Source organism: Aulonocara sp. 'chitande type north' Nkhata Bay, linkage group LG5 (assembly GCF_057382095.1).
Source record: "Aulonocara sp. 'chitande type north' Nkhata Bay isolate Kocher_YH1m ecotype deep benthic linkage group LG5, A_spYH_male_GT1.1, whole genome shotgun sequence".
In the NCBI taxonomy this organism is placed as follows: Eukaryota; Metazoa; Chordata; class Actinopteri; order Cichliformes; family Cichlidae; genus Aulonocara; species Aulonocara sp. 'chitande type north' Nkhata Bay.
In genome coordinates, this window is record NC_141348.1 from 31,539,258 (window position 1) to 31,556,287 (window position 17,030).

The 17,030-nt window shown below is 39.2% G+C and overlaps 1 protein-coding gene and 3 non-coding genes across 4 annotated transcripts; all 4 read right to left on the reverse strand.

The window, feature by feature from the left end:
* Window positions 1–1,262: 1,262 nt before the first annotated feature.
* On the reverse strand, window positions 1,263–11,351 carry ahcy (adenosylhomocysteinase). The gene is made up of 11 exons (XM_086293022.1): window positions 11,194–11,351; window positions 8,106–8,296; window positions 6,801–6,876; window positions 6,391–6,543; window positions 5,068–5,180; window positions 4,464–4,671; window positions 4,229–4,316; window positions 4,010–4,127; window positions 3,301–3,423; window positions 3,053–3,124; window positions 1,263–2,577 (listed from the first exon to the last, which is right to left on the reverse strand). Exons 1-11 carry the CDS (start codon window positions 11,219–11,221, stop codon window positions 2,446–2,448), a joined length of 1,302 nt encoding a protein of 433 aa, XP_086149148.1. The 5' UTR covers window positions 11,222–11,351; the 3' UTR covers window positions 1,263–2,445.
* On the reverse strand, window positions 3,618–3,750 carry LOC147331008 (small nucleolar RNA SNORA17). The gene has a single exon (XR_015129319.1). It is a non-coding gene; the product is annotated as a small nucleolar RNA SNORA17 (small nucleolar RNA).
* Window positions 5,867–5,998, reverse strand: LOC147331009 (small nucleolar RNA SNORA17). Its single transcript, XR_015129322.1, has one exon. It is a non-coding gene; the product is annotated as a small nucleolar RNA SNORA17 (small nucleolar RNA).
* LOC147331010 (small nucleolar RNA SNORA17) lies at window positions 7,184–7,316 on the reverse strand. Its single transcript, XR_015129321.1, has one exon. It is a non-coding gene; the product is annotated as a small nucleolar RNA SNORA17 (small nucleolar RNA).
* Window positions 11,352–17,030: the final 5,679 nt, after the last annotated feature.

Sequence of the window (17,030 nt, forward strand, 5' to 3'; positions counted from 1 at the left end):
AGGGAGCATGTTTGGACTGTGAGGCCAGAGCACACAGTGTCTTTTCCAAAAATTCATCATGTTATAATATAAAACAACTGCTCTGCAATGATGTCCATTACTAGCAGGAACAAAAGATTTACCAACAAGATAGTGGAGCCAACCACAGCTGTCAGACTAGGCACTATTGCATTCTGCAAATTCACCTTTAAAAAGTAAAGGACCTAGAGAATGACAGGCACTGAAGCAGTTGAAAGGGGAGGGGTTTTTCTATCACTTAAAAGTGTTTCAGATATGTGATTAGCACAAGAGCTGTCACTGGTTATTATATTCAACACATTACATATATTTAAAATGATGCAGAAGACATTTTTCCCAGGTAAGGGGATCAGGCCTCCTTGTGTGACTCCTAACTACACTCATTTTTTGGGGTTGGACACCCACACCCCAGGTCGCCCCTTTAGCCTGTAAGCAAATTTGAAAATTTTAGAGCGAATGCCTGTGGTTTAGCTGTGCTCGGGGCAATGAGCTGCGTCGGGACGTGGATTGCTTTAACTATGAGGCTTGAATTTATCGTTCATTTATTTTTTTAACTGGTCATTCCTGCCAACCTGTTAGGAAAGATTATCACAGTATTTATGCCATACAACTAAAAATTTATTTAAACCTCATTTAGGTCACAAGCAATTTATCTGCTAAGACCCTAGAAATATGGACCGGAGTTATACCACAGACAATGGTAGGAGGACAGTTTTATCTTCATTTGGGAATTTTTTAGCAACCCTATGAAAAATCCTCAGGACTGTAATATACACACACAAGTGAAGAATTTTTTAATTATCTGCTGCTCTACTCAAACATGGTAATACAGTAGGCTATCAGTTGGCCAGAGTGAAAAATGTACTTGTCAAATAAGGCAAAAAGGACTTGTTGCTTTTACTGTATATCAATCAATCGCGCTTGTGTGTGGTAACCCTCCTGACTCTGAATGAGCCAAGAATAACCCTAAAGGTTTGTTTCAGTTTAGTGAAAGATCACAGCATGGATTAAACTAAGAACTTTGTTATGGTTAGAACCTGCTTTGTCATAGCTGCAATATTAAACACAGATAAGGTTATGAAAAAGGCTTAATATCAATTTAAAACAGGCAACGAACAAGCCATCGGGTGTTTCAGCCAAATGTTTTCTTGACCCGACCTTTCAACCCAATATAAAAAGTCCCCCCTCCAGAGAGATGCATCACCTTACAACCATACGAGGAGAAAGAATTCAGAGTCGGCATGTTTTTCCTTTTTGTTTTTTTAATCGTCACTTGGCAGTTTCAACATTAATCCACTTACAAGCAGGTAAAGCCTGCATTGAGGCTTTAACCGTTGAGGGGAAAAGACGGGCACTTCACCTTCACCGTGATCCATTTACACCCAGCATTGCAAGAACCTAACTGGCCATAGTGCGTAACGAAAAGAGTTGAGAAGGTGGGGCACTGCAAACACTTTGGCCCTTCGAGTTGAATTACATTAATTACATCAAAAGGAAGAAAATGAGGCATCAAAAGGACTCCTAAATCAGGCAAAAACGTTACGTGCTTTGGTGGTACTTTGATTACTTTGGCTGCGGCTTGCCTCTTGACTTCAGTGATTAGTCTGGATGAGTGGTTATCGCTTCAGGACCGATCCCAGTTTTGTTAAGACAGCTTGAGTGCAGTTTTCAATTAAGTGCTAACACATGTCATTATTAGTGTGAACACACTGGAATTAGGCCAAACATTTGCCTGGCTTAAGATGCGGGAGAAAAACCTGTCCCATCATGTTCCACCTTGAGCCGCTATGAGACAGAGAGAAGAGTTTAGATAGAAAAGCATGAGGATTTGTTTTATTCCATAAACAGAGAGGGAATGACAACCAGCAAGAGAAATTCTCTTTAACAGCAGTAGCACTTGATGGCGTTTCGGAAGAGTATGGGCGAGAAAGAGGAGAGATAGCCGAAGAGTTTGGCGTGTGTTGGTGTGTCAGAGCAGAATAAGACGAGATTAAAAAAAAAAAAAAAAAGCTTCCACAGCTTCATCTATTTATTCTTTTAAAAAAAACTAACCATTTAAAGCTACTGATGGAAGCTTTGGTGGTAGAATGGCATCCACCTAAAGTCTAGCTTCAACCAGAGGCGAGTCGTTCAACGCTCGCTAGTTAGCAGAAGCTACCGTTAAGGGTACCGTTTTCAAACGTCAGCATCACCAAATGGATTGCCAGATGCAACTTGTGAATTAATGTCTTTAGCATTTCATTTACAGGCTGAGGGGAAGAAAAATGTCTCTGTATCCCTGAATCACTGAGCTATTGTCCAGCCTAAAACCAAACACAGCACCCAGAGTGCAACATGGTTCAAGTGCTCCCACCCACCAAACACCAACACCATTCTGGCCACACCTCTTCCTCTTTCTTCTGTTCTTCCCCAGACTTGCAGGGGAGCTTAATAACGATAGTGGTCCGGTTTGAAGGGCCCCTCGGTGGGCAGGCCCAGGTACTTGGCCTGCTTTTCTGTCAGCTTGGTAAGCTTCACTCCCAGTTTATCCAGGTGGGCAGCTGCCACCTCCTCATCCAGCTACAGGCACACAAATAAAGAATAAATGAGCAAAAACATGTTAAATAAAGATTCCAGTTATTTTTCTTTTTTGCCTATTCAGTTTTGGGGGTTTTTGCATTTATCCTTCATGCTTTAATGTCTGCCTGAAAATATTAACAAGCAGAAACTTAGAATTTCAGAAGAGATAATTTTCTTGCAGTGGTTATTTAGTCCCAGAGGTAATTTTTGATCACATCTTAAGATATAATAAATTACTGAATAAAGGTATATAAAATTGCTCTTCACTCAAAAAAATAAATAAATAAAAATAAATTCTGTTTGAAAATCAATGTCTTTACACATCTAAAGAAATTTGACTTAAGAAAAAAAAAAAAGAAGATTCTAGTTTAAGTAAATATCTGACATTTCCTATTCATGTCCAACAAAGTACAAACCAGATACAATGCAAGTGCTGCATAAGCTTAAGCAGTATTATCACAGTGTATGTTCTGACCTTCTTAGGCAGGAAGTAGACTCCCAGAGGGTACTTCGCAGTGTTTGTCCACAACTCAATCTGAGCCAGCACCTACAGTAGAGAACTTGGATTTAATAAAGACTACAAAACAATTATAATGTTATCACTTTGTTTCAAAGACTTTGTTTCAAAGTTCCAAATGTTAATAGAATTCTAGTGTTACAGATGAAAGTTTACAGCATACATAATAATTTTTTTCTGTAGCATCGCTGACTCAGCCTTAGTACCTGATTGGTGAAGGAGTTGCTCATGACAAATGATGGGTGTCCCATGGCACAGCCCAGGTTAACCAGCCTGCCCTCTGCCAGGACAATGACGTGACGACCGTTCTTCAAACGATAGCGATCAACCTGAGGAGTCGGAGGAGAATCAGCAGCTGTGCAGGGACAGTTTAGACATAGCAGGAGACATCTGCTCATCCTTTGTGTTGTGTAACCTCTCCCTGTCCTCGCTTAGGCTTTACCTGAATATTTAGCCAGCTCCTACAACTACACATGTATCAGGGTGATTAAAAAAATGACAGCTGCAGTACATCTTATGTTAAGCTGTTGGTGGGAATAACTCTGAGTCCCCAATGTGTTTTAGAGTCTCAGTGTAAACCACCACCAGTTTCTTTCTGCCACCTTATGACACAGCTGCAACACCAACAGTTGGACTGTAACGCCTCAAGGGGCAGTAAAAAAAAAAAAAAAAAACCCTAACTCATATTGGGTTTTGTTTGTTTGTTTGTTTGTTTGTGTGCTTGTTTTCCATGTGGAGAACTATTTTGGCCACCCCCCTCATGACTAACACACAAAGCAACAGAATACAGAACACTTCAACATTCACCAACATCCTATTAACAGTAATGCCATCTTAATATACATTTTAGTATATACTCTATAACCAAAAACACAGAATTCTCTAGAATCTTTAAGTAGCTGTCATTGTTCTTACCTGAGGCTTGACATTGATCTTCTCAGCAGCATTTTTGTTGAGCCAGCTGACATCAATCTCACAGTCAAAGTGTCCAATATTACAAACAATGGAGTCGTCTTTCATTTGCTCAAAGTGGCTGAAGGTAAACACATTGACTTATAAGCCACTTTTTAAATGTGTAAGAAAACTCAAAAACAATTAAACTGTTTGAAAGACACGAGAGTTGGTCAAACATACTGTCCCATGATTATGTCTTCACAGCCAGTGGTGGTGACAAAGATGTTTCCTTCCTTACAGGCCTCATCCATGGTTGTAACCTCATAACCTGCAAGACAGAGGAGAAAAGCACCGTTTCAATTACAGAAACCTGTTTATTTTAAAGGAAACATATATAATATGCAAGTTTCCCAACAGCTTAAAAATGATTGCTCCCATTATTTAAGTACTGCACAGTTTTGTCATCCTCATCTACCTTCCATAGCAGCCTGAAGGGCATTGATGGGGTCAATCTCAGTGACGATGACACGAGCGCCGAATCCTCGCAGAGCCTGGACACAGCCTTTACCCACATCACCGTAACCTGCCACCACTGCAACTTTACCAGCAATCATCACATCTGTGGCTCGCTTGATACCATCGATCAGACTCTCCCTGCAGCCGTACAGGTTGTCGAACTTACTCTGTGGGTGGGGAAACAATGTTATTACATGGAATAAAGAGGCTGTTCCAGACTGAAATGAGGCAGAAGAATACAAGCTGACAGGCTGGTGTTATTAACTGAAAATCTAGTTCAAACTCATTCAATTAGCCATATCATTACTGTATACAAAGTAATTCACCTCATAAACAGATAATATTTTACAACTACTCCATTATCTTCAAATCTATAGGATGGAGAAAAATAGATCACCAGATAAATATTCACAAGGTCACACATTTTACAGACCAGTTCAATCAAGCATATTTATAAACTACTTAACATATTTATATTTGCATGAATGAATAAGTCCACTAGGAGGGATGTTTATATTTTTATACATGATAGGCTGGAGATTAAAAAGCTCAGGATTGCTCACCTTGGTGACAGAGTCATTGACGTTGATGGCAGGGATCTTCAGTTCGCTCTTTTTCAACATCTTGTACAGGTTGTGGACACCTGTAGTGGTCTCCTCCGACACGCCACGGATATCTAGAAATACAAAATTGCTTAAAAACCTGGAACTTTATATAAACTTTGACCGTGACGAATAAATCATGACCACAACTGGTCATGCACTAGACTTATTATAGATGTTTTCAAGCCACAAAAGAACAGTAACAAATAATGTACATAATAACTAACCTCTAAGTGGTTTGGTGTACCCTGTACATAGTTTACAGATTTTTTTGAGAATTTTGGCCATAACCATAAGCAACTGCTGGCTATCACTGAGAAATTAAGGACACTGCATGGTTATACAAAAACAATACAATCAGTCAGAAGGGATTCACACTTTGAAAGAACATTAGGTTCATTAACCTAATGCCGTTTTAAAACAAGACCTGAAACTAGTGAAAGATACCATAAACTCATCTTGAAATGTCATATATCAAGTGACCAGTAGTCTTTTTTGCATCTTCAAATCCCACCAGCAGGAATGAAAGACATATTTTCCTTTATGTTTTACCATAGAAGTGCAGGATTTTTTTACTGTGGTGAAAAATGAACACACAATGAAGAAAAATGTTCACAAACAACAAATAGAACATTATTGGGACTTTGAGGGTAAAAGTACCTCTCTCAGTTCTTTAGTTGTAAAGCCACTATTATTCTGTATATACATGACAGCTGGATTTTAACAGGATGTTTGGTCATGCAGTACACCTTTATGTGAAACTGTCGGTGGGAATAACTCTGAGTTCCAATGTGTTTTAGAGTCTCAGTGTAAACTACCACCAGTCTCTCTCTGCCACCTTATGACACAGCTGCAACACTAACAGTTGGGCTGCAACGCCTCAAGGGGCAGTAAAACTACGTGCATTAAAGTGCAAAAAGAGCTTGAGCCCCCCCCCCTTCCCGTTTTAGCATTTTCCCACTACACTTAAGATAATGGATCATTGACTGGAAACAAGTCTTGCACAATACCAAGAGCAAAACTATTGTTATACCACGAGCAAACAAGTCCAAGGGAGTTCTACATGAAGAACTTAAGAGCTTGGAAAACTTGCATGAAAAATAAAAATGCTTAAAAAAACCAAAAAAAAAAAACCCCATCAGTGTTCATATTATTAAAATAATGTGTCGCAGCTGCTGTATGCAGTGGCCAAAAGCTCAAAGAAAGATTGATTCATGCAAGATTTCTTAAGAATACTAATAGCAGCTTCATTTTACACCGTGAGTGTAGGTGCATAAAACCAACCTGCCAGCAATTTAGGGTACTTTGTGTGGACCAGGTTGGTGAGGTCTCCTCCATCATCCAGGATCATGTTGAGGGGCTGACCATCTTTGAAGTACAGGGTCTGTTCAATGCACCACACATACTCCTCATCTGTCTCACCCTTCCAGGCATATACTACAGATGGACAGAGATATATTTAGTAACGTGCTTTATTTCTAAAATTCAGGTGTGTATATTAAAAAGTCCTGGCAGTTTTGTCATGTATTTAAAACAACACATGGTGCTTTGGAAAGCTCTTAAGAGCATGTACTTCCTCCTAACTGTCACTTCCAAGATTTAAAAAAATCTAAGATTTAAGAATGCTTGCAGAAAATGAGTCAGTTCTGAGACTAATTATCCAATTCATTTTTCAACTTGTCAGTGTGTGTTACCTGGAATGCCAGCCTTGGCGATGGCAGCAGCAGCGTGATCCTGAGTAGAGAAAATGTTACAGCTCGACCACTGAACCTGAGGAGGAAGAATCTGGGTCAGTTTAGGCACAAACAAATGAAGCTACAATCACACACACTAAACAGGAAATCACCACAATCTATGAAATAAATATTTACATGAACCCAGGTAACCTAGCTGTTGATGAACCTCTGTGCTAATTGATTTTATAAACAACGTGTAAAGTGACATGTTAATAAATAACAGCTTGCTGGCTTTGAGTGCATTTAACTGGTTTTCTGGCAGGATTCTTACTTGGACAGAAATGTGTAGATAACGGAAACCAAAGTCCAATTAAAGCAAGCTACAGCACACTGTGTACTCAACTGTCGGTGGGAATAACCCTGAGTCCCCAATGTGTTTTAGAGTCTCAGTGTAAACTACCACCAGTCTCTCTCTGCCACCTTATGACACAGCTGCAACACTAACAGTTGGGCTGCAACGCCTCAAGGGGCAGTAAATCAGTCACAATGACATGCAATGACGCCTGGTGAGAAAATCATTCAGCACATCTAGATAAACTTTAGCAGCATTCGTTGATTTTTAACTTGAGATTTTCCAATCATCACATTCACCCTTTCATAATGTAACATTACATAATAAATCAGGGTAGGTTTTTTGTGCACACAAAACATGATTTTTCCTGAAGTCAAGTTGTTAGAAATAAACCTTAAGGCTATTACCTTATGAACAAATGTCACTCAATGCTGCCATCTACAGTTCAATACCCTTACTAACAGTTTTAAATATGCAAAGTTGACTGTAAGTCAAGTCACCACCAATGCAGACAGAGTAAAACCAATTCAGGGAAGAAGAAAAAAAAAGGGGGGGAGGGGAGATTGTTATTTGTTCTCTGCTAGGTCTCAGGGTGCAGGTTCTTGCAGGACAAGACCAGTTGTGGTCAGAGAGATAAAACCAACATGATAACAAGATACCACGGCCTTGAGGCACACAGAGGGGGAGAAAAGCCAGACTCCAGATGGGTTGTACCAATAAATGAATCAATTAATGTGTCCTCTACTGTAGTTGTCTGGAGGGTCTGCACAGTCTTATCGAAAAACAACATAAAGGATTTTGACAGATCTATATGCATCAACTTTAAAGGGACCTACAGTTTGTTCTCAAAAAGACATTACTATGTCTAAATGCAGAAAGTAAGAGGGCATATGTGCCCTCGCACAATGTAGGCGAAGTTACTGGAAGCTCTCTTGATAAATAAATACTAAAAGGCAGCTTTTAAATGTCACCTCAGCTCCGAGGGCAGTGAGGGTCTCGATGAGAACAGCAGTCTGCAGGGTCATGTGGAGGCAGCCGGCGATACGGGCTCCCTTTAGAGGTTTGGACTGACCGTACATCTCCCTCATCTTCATGAGGCCAGGCATCTCGTTCTCTGCCATGTCGATGGCCTTACGTCCCCATTCAGCCAGGCTGATGTCAGCTAGAAAAGAGACCGCAGGTTGTCAAAAGGAGTACAAAGATAAAACTGATTAATGCAATAAGCTTGTTCTCTGGTCTGGCATTCTCAGGTGGATGTTTTTTTGTCAGGTAAAGCCTCATATATGCATCAGACTTGGTCTGTTTATTCAAGTCCAAAAGTTTAAAACTTGAGTGTTTTTCTTTAAGCAAAATGCCTGTTAACATAAATAAATAAAAAATAAAAGACACTCATAACATTCATACATTATTTGTCTGGAGTGTTCCATTTTTCAAAAAGAACTAGTTGGGGGGGGGGAATGCCTAAAACCACATCATCAGGATGTGGTTTTGCAAATCAGCAACTCTGTTATGTTTTAAACTGCAGTTTTACAAGTCTCAAAAAGGCAAATCTAATAGTTTTAATTGTACTGTCCAAAATACTAGCAAAATTGTGTGCAAGTTTAACACCCTGTGCATACCCAGTTTTGTCTGCACAGATTTCTTATATAAAATTGTATAATCTTCTTTTCTAATAATCTTGTTGTAGGTGGAGAATTCACATGACCACAGCTGTGACATAACAGATTTGCACTTTTGACAGTTTGTCTCTACACTCCCTTCTTTCATTTTCATAACAGCTGCTGTTGCACAAGTTGGCCACACTGAGGAAATAAAATCATGTCATGAACAGCATGCAATAGGGAAGTGTGATTATCCTTTTCAAATTGGAATGAGCCAAGTAAGCCAGATCTTTACAGAGAGCACGTAAATCTACAAAAAGTCTGTTTGTTCTTAATCCTGTTTCTTTGTTAGCACTTCAGCCTCTTGTTGCTTTGTATGAAGTGCACTTTCAGAACAACCATGTGCCTATATTAATATCAAACCATTCCTACAAAGAGTAGAATGTGTCATGTCATGTACATTACATGTAAAATAAATATGATTTCTGACAACTCAATGCATAAATATTAGGATTCAACAATGAGGTTATTCAAAAGTGGAGCACTTCTTACACAGAATCTGATACATGTCTTTGCCACAGACAACAGTAAATTAAATCTTTGGCTTTTGGAGGTTTTTTTTTTTTTATTATTATTTGTTGCTTTTACCATTAAGAAAGCAACTAAATTTTTAAGTGTGTAAAATGTGTGAGGGACAACAACAATGATGGCCAAGTGGCATTAAAATTAAGTTCACTGATTTGTTTTCCCTACAATGCCATCTGCATATTTGAAACCTACCACTAGTTAAGACCTTATTGATACACCTAATTTTTCTTGCTTTTAGTTTTAGACTTAAATACACAGCAAAAATTCCAGATCTATAAATACATTTTCTGACCACTGTCATAATAATTTAATAACATAAGGCAGCACTACCAGCCTTGCTCTCAGAAACATGCTGCTTTGGCTTGTTACTGTAATCATAGCTGCCGACCCACTACAATAGCCTTCTGGTTAGGGCTGTGCAATAAATCACATTTTAACTTCAAATATAAACAATACATTAATTTTGAATACTACAACACAAAAACTAGTTTTGCAACAATTCGTTGTTTCAACTATGAATACACCTTTTTACTTGACAATGGCTTCCCCATAAAGGTCATGAATCTATTTTTTTCTGTTTAATTATAATTAGTAGTTCAAGGAAATAACTTAAAACGTGCATTTCTTCTTTCATACGTTTATTAAACTTACCATTCCTCCAAACTTAATGTATGTTTGTAAAAGAATTGTTATTTATATATAATTACTGACCACAATGACTGTGGTTATGATTTTTTTTGTAATCAAGCAGCACTTGGGAAGGCAGTGTACAATACAAAAGACAGTACTGATTAAATGCTTGTAGTTAACTACTGATTAACCATTTGTAATTGTACTTGTAGTAAATGAGTGTTATTGCATATATTATTATATCACAAATTAACAGATTCGGCTATTGTGTTAAAACTCTTGACCCTTGGATTGCATGCGGACTTCGTCTCATGCCTATCAATTAGCGGGACATTGCCTAACAGCTTCTGTTTCTAGTCAGCTGCAGAATATCATCCACGACAGGTGTGGTTCACATTTGGTGCATTTCAATAGACCAATTGTCCATTTTCATGGCAGACATAGAAGCACAGTTCAAATTTATTAACAGCTCATTTATAGCAAATTGTGACTGAGAACCACGTCTAATTCGGGAACAAAACTATCAAAACAAACAAACAAAAAACCTGTATTCCAATAGAGAGGCCTGACATCAATATTAGGCAAACACCACGTGTAGTGCTTCCGTTACTAGTTTGCAAGTCGCATTCAGTGCAGCATTGTCTATGCCTGTTCTTGTCACTCACGCAGAAACTGGCGGTGAAGCGCAAGTCATCACGGGAGGTGCAGTTTACAAACACAGCTTGAGCCAAGGGTTCTTAGCGACTACGGTTCCACTGATAGACTACAACTCCCAGAGGCTTTGGGTGAGCTTTCTGTTCACGGAGCAGCCCATGCCCGATGCAAGTATGGCTGTTACATGTCGATTCATTCTCAGAAATGAATCAAAGTATGCTTTATTCACATACCGGGAAAAGGAAATCTAAAAGTTTACTGCTAAAATGACTAAGAAACACCAACAAATTAACTGGACAGCTTGCTAAACTGCGGTAATAACATAACACGTTTCACCACATGCTAGCAAGTTAGCAGTAATAGAGTCCAGAAAGCCCTGCAAAGTCTGGGATAAGTAAAAAAAAAATAGTCTAAGGCATATAAAACATTTATTTCGGTATACGGTTGGCTTCTATACTAAATTAAACGCCTATGGGAACCGTTACCCAACCTGCAAACTTAACGCATTACTAGCTAACTAACCGCGAACGTGCTTAGCTTAACTTGATATACAAGTACGGCAGAAAAAATAAACATTGACACTGACCAACTTTGTAGGGGACTTTCTCAGACATGGTTGTTTTGTGGTGTTACGTTCCGGTAAGGTTGAGAGAAGCGGCAGCCTGGCCGACGGACAGAGGCAGAGAGGGAGGGACGAAAACATGACGGCTCGGTTTTTATCGTCGAAGCTTCATCCAGGCGAGTTCACTCGACAGGGCGACTACAACGCGCTTCTCTTTTGAACTCCGATTGGTTGCAGCAGCTCCCGCCCCACGCGTAAACGACTTGATTGGGTAACGGGTGATGTGGGACGTCGAGTCAATTGTGAAATGAGGTCTTGAGGCGAGAAGTTTGAGTGTGTAAGCAAGTTCAGGCTGGAATCTGTCGGTGGTTTCCTGGTTTCTAGATAAGTGACAGTGTAAACTACTTTATTCGTGTAATGCAGACTGCGAAAGTTGAATAACATTTTGCACACAGGCAGATGCTTCACGGTTATTCCTACACATACTGCGGTGTTCTTCCTATATAACACCTTCAATAGGGTCGTCTTGTAAGTTTTTCCTTTGTTAATAAATATGTTTTTTTAAATTATATAATTTTTGTATTGGGTCAATTTAAGGCTGCATTAACAGCTGAACTCAGTCTCCAAGAACTATGAATTTATGCTTAAATGGGAAAACAAAGTTGTAGGTTTTTTGGAGGCAAACATATACTATATCGTGGAAGGCCACATAAAATCACAGAGCAGGAAGCTGAGGCGCATAGTGCGCAGAGGTCACCAGCTATCTGCAAACTTAATCCCTACAGTCCTCCAAACTTCTTGTGGCCTTCAAATTGAAGAACAGTGCATGGAGAGCTTTGTGGAATGGGTCTCTATGAGTGAGTGGCTGCATCCAAGCCTTACATCACCAAGCACAATGCAAACCATTGGGTGCAGTGGTATAGAGCATGCCACCACTAAGACGTGTTCTCTGTAGTGACAAATCATGCTTCTCTGTTCAGAAATCCAATGGATGAGTCTGGGTTTGGTGGTTGCCAGGAGAACTTGTCTGCTTTGTGCCAAGTCTAAAATTTGGTGGAGGGGGGATTATGATGTGTGGTTGTTTTTCAGGAGTTGGTCTCTGCCTCTTAGGTGCAGTGAAAGGAACTCATAATGCTTCAGCATCCAAAGACATTTTCATGCTCCCAACTTTGTGGAAACATGTTGAAACAAGAAGGGGTCATCCCTGTTTCAACATGACTGCACACCAATGCATAAAGCAAGGTCCATAAAGACATAAAGAGCAACTTTGGTGTGGAAGAATTTGACTGGCCTTCACAGACTCCTGACCTGATAAAACCACCTTTGGAATGAATTAGAGCTGTGAACCACACCTTCTGATCCATCTAAATTCACAAATGCACTTTTGTAAGAATGGTCAAAAATCCCTGAAAATACACCCCTAAACCCTGTGGAAAGACTTTCCAGAAGAGTTGAAAGTCTTATGGGTGCAAAGAGTGAGGCGACATTGTATTAAACCGTATGGGTTAAGAATGGGATGTCAATCAAGTTCGTACGAGTGTTAAGGCAGGTAAGTGAATACTTTTGGCAGTGTAGTGTATTTATCCCACAGGTTTTTCAACTTTTTGGTTTATTCACACAATATTTTATAATATTTAATAATTTTAATTAATATTAAAAAATGTAATATGGTTAGGTAAAAGATGTGTTTTTTAAATGTTTTACTAATGAGATCAAGTGGTCAGTAGGATCATATGTATGCTTTGGTTCCTAAACTTTGACTAGCTTTCAAATCCACCATAGTCCTGACATCTTTGTTGACATTTAAACCCTGCATGCTATGAAAATGTGTGAGATGTTTCCTTTATTCAGTTAATTACACTTTAATTTGAAAATATGTTACTTTCATTGTATCTTGTTGTTCAGGTCTATCTTTTTTTTTAAAAACGATATTTTTATTAATTTTAATTTTCACAAACAACCCTTAATTAAATAATATAATATGGTGTACAGTTCACAGCAATAAAAACAAAACAAAAACAAGCAAACTGAACACAGAACACCAGTTCAGATCCATACTAACAATACCTGGGGTCCCAGTAATAATATACAGCATGAGAACTCAAGAAAAACCTTGTAGTTAGACATCAGGTCCCACATAGTTCAAGTACGGTTCTCACACCATAAAGAATTGGTCTGTTTTTGAGTGTAATATACATGTAAGATGACAATCTGTCAGGTCAGTGGAGCCACCCAGTGTATTACAGCCTGTAGACTGGATTACCCATAAAGCAAGTTCATACAACCACTCCCAGACAAAACCAGGAGTCAAAAGTGTTTAACCACTTCAATTGCCAAATGCTGCGTGTCAGAAAAAACGGAAACTGCCCGTTAAAAGTAGGGACAATAGGCTTTCAGACAGTGTCATCAAGTAGGTACTGATAGTCATGCACTTGGTTATTAAGAGGAAAAAGGCCATAGCTGTTCAATCACAGATTGTGCATGGTTCACTAGAGGATATTTGCACAACCAGAGCTGGAGAAGCAGTAATGGAGGACAAACAACTGAGCCATCTTTGTATTGTGAGGAAAACAAATTCCAATAGTGCAGATTAGACCTGATTAAGCAGCTTTTTGCTTATGCATGCAGAGAATTTGACTGCAGTTTAAAGGTATGTTAGGTCTAGAGTGTGCTGGATTCATACTATACAATATTTGTTTATGATAAGATTTGTCAGTTTAATGTTGTGAGAGCCATACATTTTTGTTCTGACTTGGCAGTGACGTGACAGTATGCACTGGTCACTAAGCAAGGACCTAAACACCTTCTGTAGCTGATACTATAGTTTTGTTTTGTTTTGTTCTGGTAACATTTAGTGCATGTCTACAGTCCTGTATAATTTGTTCATGTCATGATATAGGATGTCTGGGATCTCTTGGTATTTGCCTAATGTATAAAACCTTCTTTAAAGAACTATTTAGGTGAATAATTTTCTTCTGTTTTGCACTTTCTTCCTGTGATACATCCAGATATTATGGATGATTCATTTTGCATTTTGAGACCTGTATAGTAGACGCAGACTTGTATAATATAAGATGACTAGATAACTGGCATATAGAAATACCACTTGATTTCATTAGCTTGTGACTAGATGAGTGGCTTAAAAGCTCAAAGTGTCACGATCTGAGGAGGCAGACCGTGCGGTGGTGTGTGTGGTGGACCCAGGTGCGAACACACGAGAGTAGACTGGAGTAAACTTAACTGAAAGCGAGCCTTTATTGTGGCTGGTGACAAGGAGTGCAGATAAGGCAGAAACGCAGTGACAAACTAAACTATGACTAAACTGGGAAAGTAAAACTATGAAGACACAGGAAACCATAACTATGAATACTAAGACTGGCTGTGACAACATGGAGGGTGGAAACACAGACGACGCGACACAGACTACATGAAACACAGAGACTAAATACACATGAGGGATGATCAGGGGAAGTGGCCACACATGGGAGCACAGCTGACACACATGAACCTAACGACAGGACAGGAGAGGCGAAAATAAATACACTGACATCGAATACAGACTTTCAAAGTAAAACAGGAAACATGGAGATTAGACATGACATGAACTAAACATAACCACGCAGACATGACACATGAACCAGGGAGACTTAGTACAGGGGAGATGACATAAACAACTAAGGAACAAGACTAAACAGCAATCTAGAAATTAACTAGGTGAGCTAAACTAGGGCACAAATGAATACAAAAGATACATATAAGAACTCAAACACTGGGTCACAGACCCAGCCCATGACACAAAGAACATGGCTGAGGTTTAATCTTCTAACAGATAACCTTGTGAAAGGAGGCCAACAGCTGTCACCTGTATTGTGGGTTGTCCACAATACATAACCAGATCGGATCCAATCCGATCTGGTTATCAATGGATATCTCATATTTTCAGTAGCAGTACTGCACCATTAAATGTCTGACACAGAATAACAGGTGCAAGCATTATAACCCTGGATGTTTTATCTGTTTTTTGCTAATTCACTAGAGAAAACTGTAACATTTAACATAACAAACTTTTGTTTTTTTCAAGTTTCATATCACAAAGTGTGATAATTTATAACATATCAAAAATCTCAGTTTTACCAACATTTTGATACCACGCTCATTTTCTAACCCCAATTCCTTCTGTGTCATTTTGCATCATTTTCCAGTGTAAAGTTCAATTCAATTTACTTTTATTTATACAGTGCCAAATCACAATAACAGCTGCCTCAAGGTGCTTTATATTGTAAGATAGACCCTACAATAATACAACAGAGAAAATCCCAACAATCACAGGACCCCCTATGAGCAAGCGCTTTGGCGACAGTGTGAAGGAAAAACTCCCTTTTAACAGGAACAAACCTCATGCAGACCCAAGGTCAGTGAGCGGTGACCATCTTCAAATCAAATCAAATCACTTTTATTGTCACATCACATGTTCTGGTACACTGGTACAGCGCATGTGAGTGAAATTCTTGTGTGCACACTACACAAGCAACAGAGGTGTGCAAAATACAAGAAACATAAGGAAAAAAACCAAATATAAGAGCAGGACTGCGACCAGGTGGGGAGAAGGGAGGAAGACATGACAAAAGACATCCTGTGGAAGAGAGCCAGAGATGCACAATAACTAATGATTAAATGCATAGAGGTGTATAAACACATAGTGAGTGGAAAAAGTGACTGTTGAAGAAATACTCAATGCATCATGGGAATCCCCCAGCAGCTTAGACCTACTGCAGCATAACTAAGGGAAGATTCAAGGTTACCTGATCCAGCTTTAGCAAAACGGAAAGTTTTAAGCCTAATCTTAAAAGTATAGACAGTGCCGAATCCAAACTGGAAGCCGGTTCCACAGAAGAGGGGCCTGAAAGCTGAAGGCTCTGCCTTCAGTTCTACTTTAAAAAACTCTAGGAAGCATGAGTAAGCCTGCAGTCTGAGAGCAAAGTGCTCTAATGGGTGATGCAGTACTATAAGGTATATAGATGGAGCCTGAATAATCACAACTTTGTATGTTATGAGCTGGATTTTGAATTCAATTCTGGATTTAACAGGGAGCCACTGAAGAAAGTGCAAATGAAAGACAGCAGTCATACATATTTGTTTAATGTGCGCATTGAAGGAAACATCCTGGTCAAAAACGACTCCAAGATTCCTCACAGGTAATGGTAATGCCATCCAGAGTAAGCATCTGGCTAGATTTTTAGGACTACATACAATAACCTTAGTTTTATCTGAATTTAGAAGCAGACGGGTTGTTGGTGCTTCTGTCACCCAGCCGTCCTGTGTTCCCGGTGGAGAGCTAACGGTGCCTACGCTACCTTTTGCTGCAGCGTTTATAAGGGCCTGGCTAGCTACGGGTTTTTCGAGGGTGCAAAGCCAAGTCTCCAATTCAGTGACCCTGGCCTCCAAAGCTGCAAATAGACTATATTTATTACAAGTACATTTGTTGCTAAAGGGGGCTGAGCAGTAACTACACATCTGACACAAAGACCAGGAAAGTGCAGCAGCGACAGGTGAAGAGGCCATGCTGTTAGCGAGTCACAAAAGAAACAGTGAGTGAACACTGCGAATATAATTAGTGAGTGACTCAACAGAGAGTATGATTTGGATAAAGCAAATGAAGTATGAAAATTAAAAATTAAATTAAAAAACACTATGAAATAAGACATTATCTAGAAGTTTTTAATTGGCTACGCTGACAACCTACACAAAAACAGAACAGGAAGTGACACTCTATCACAGAGAGAGTCAACATAAGTGATATATTTTTATACTTAATAATTTGGAGCCCTCGGTGCAAATTGCTAACATGCAAGTTGCATTTA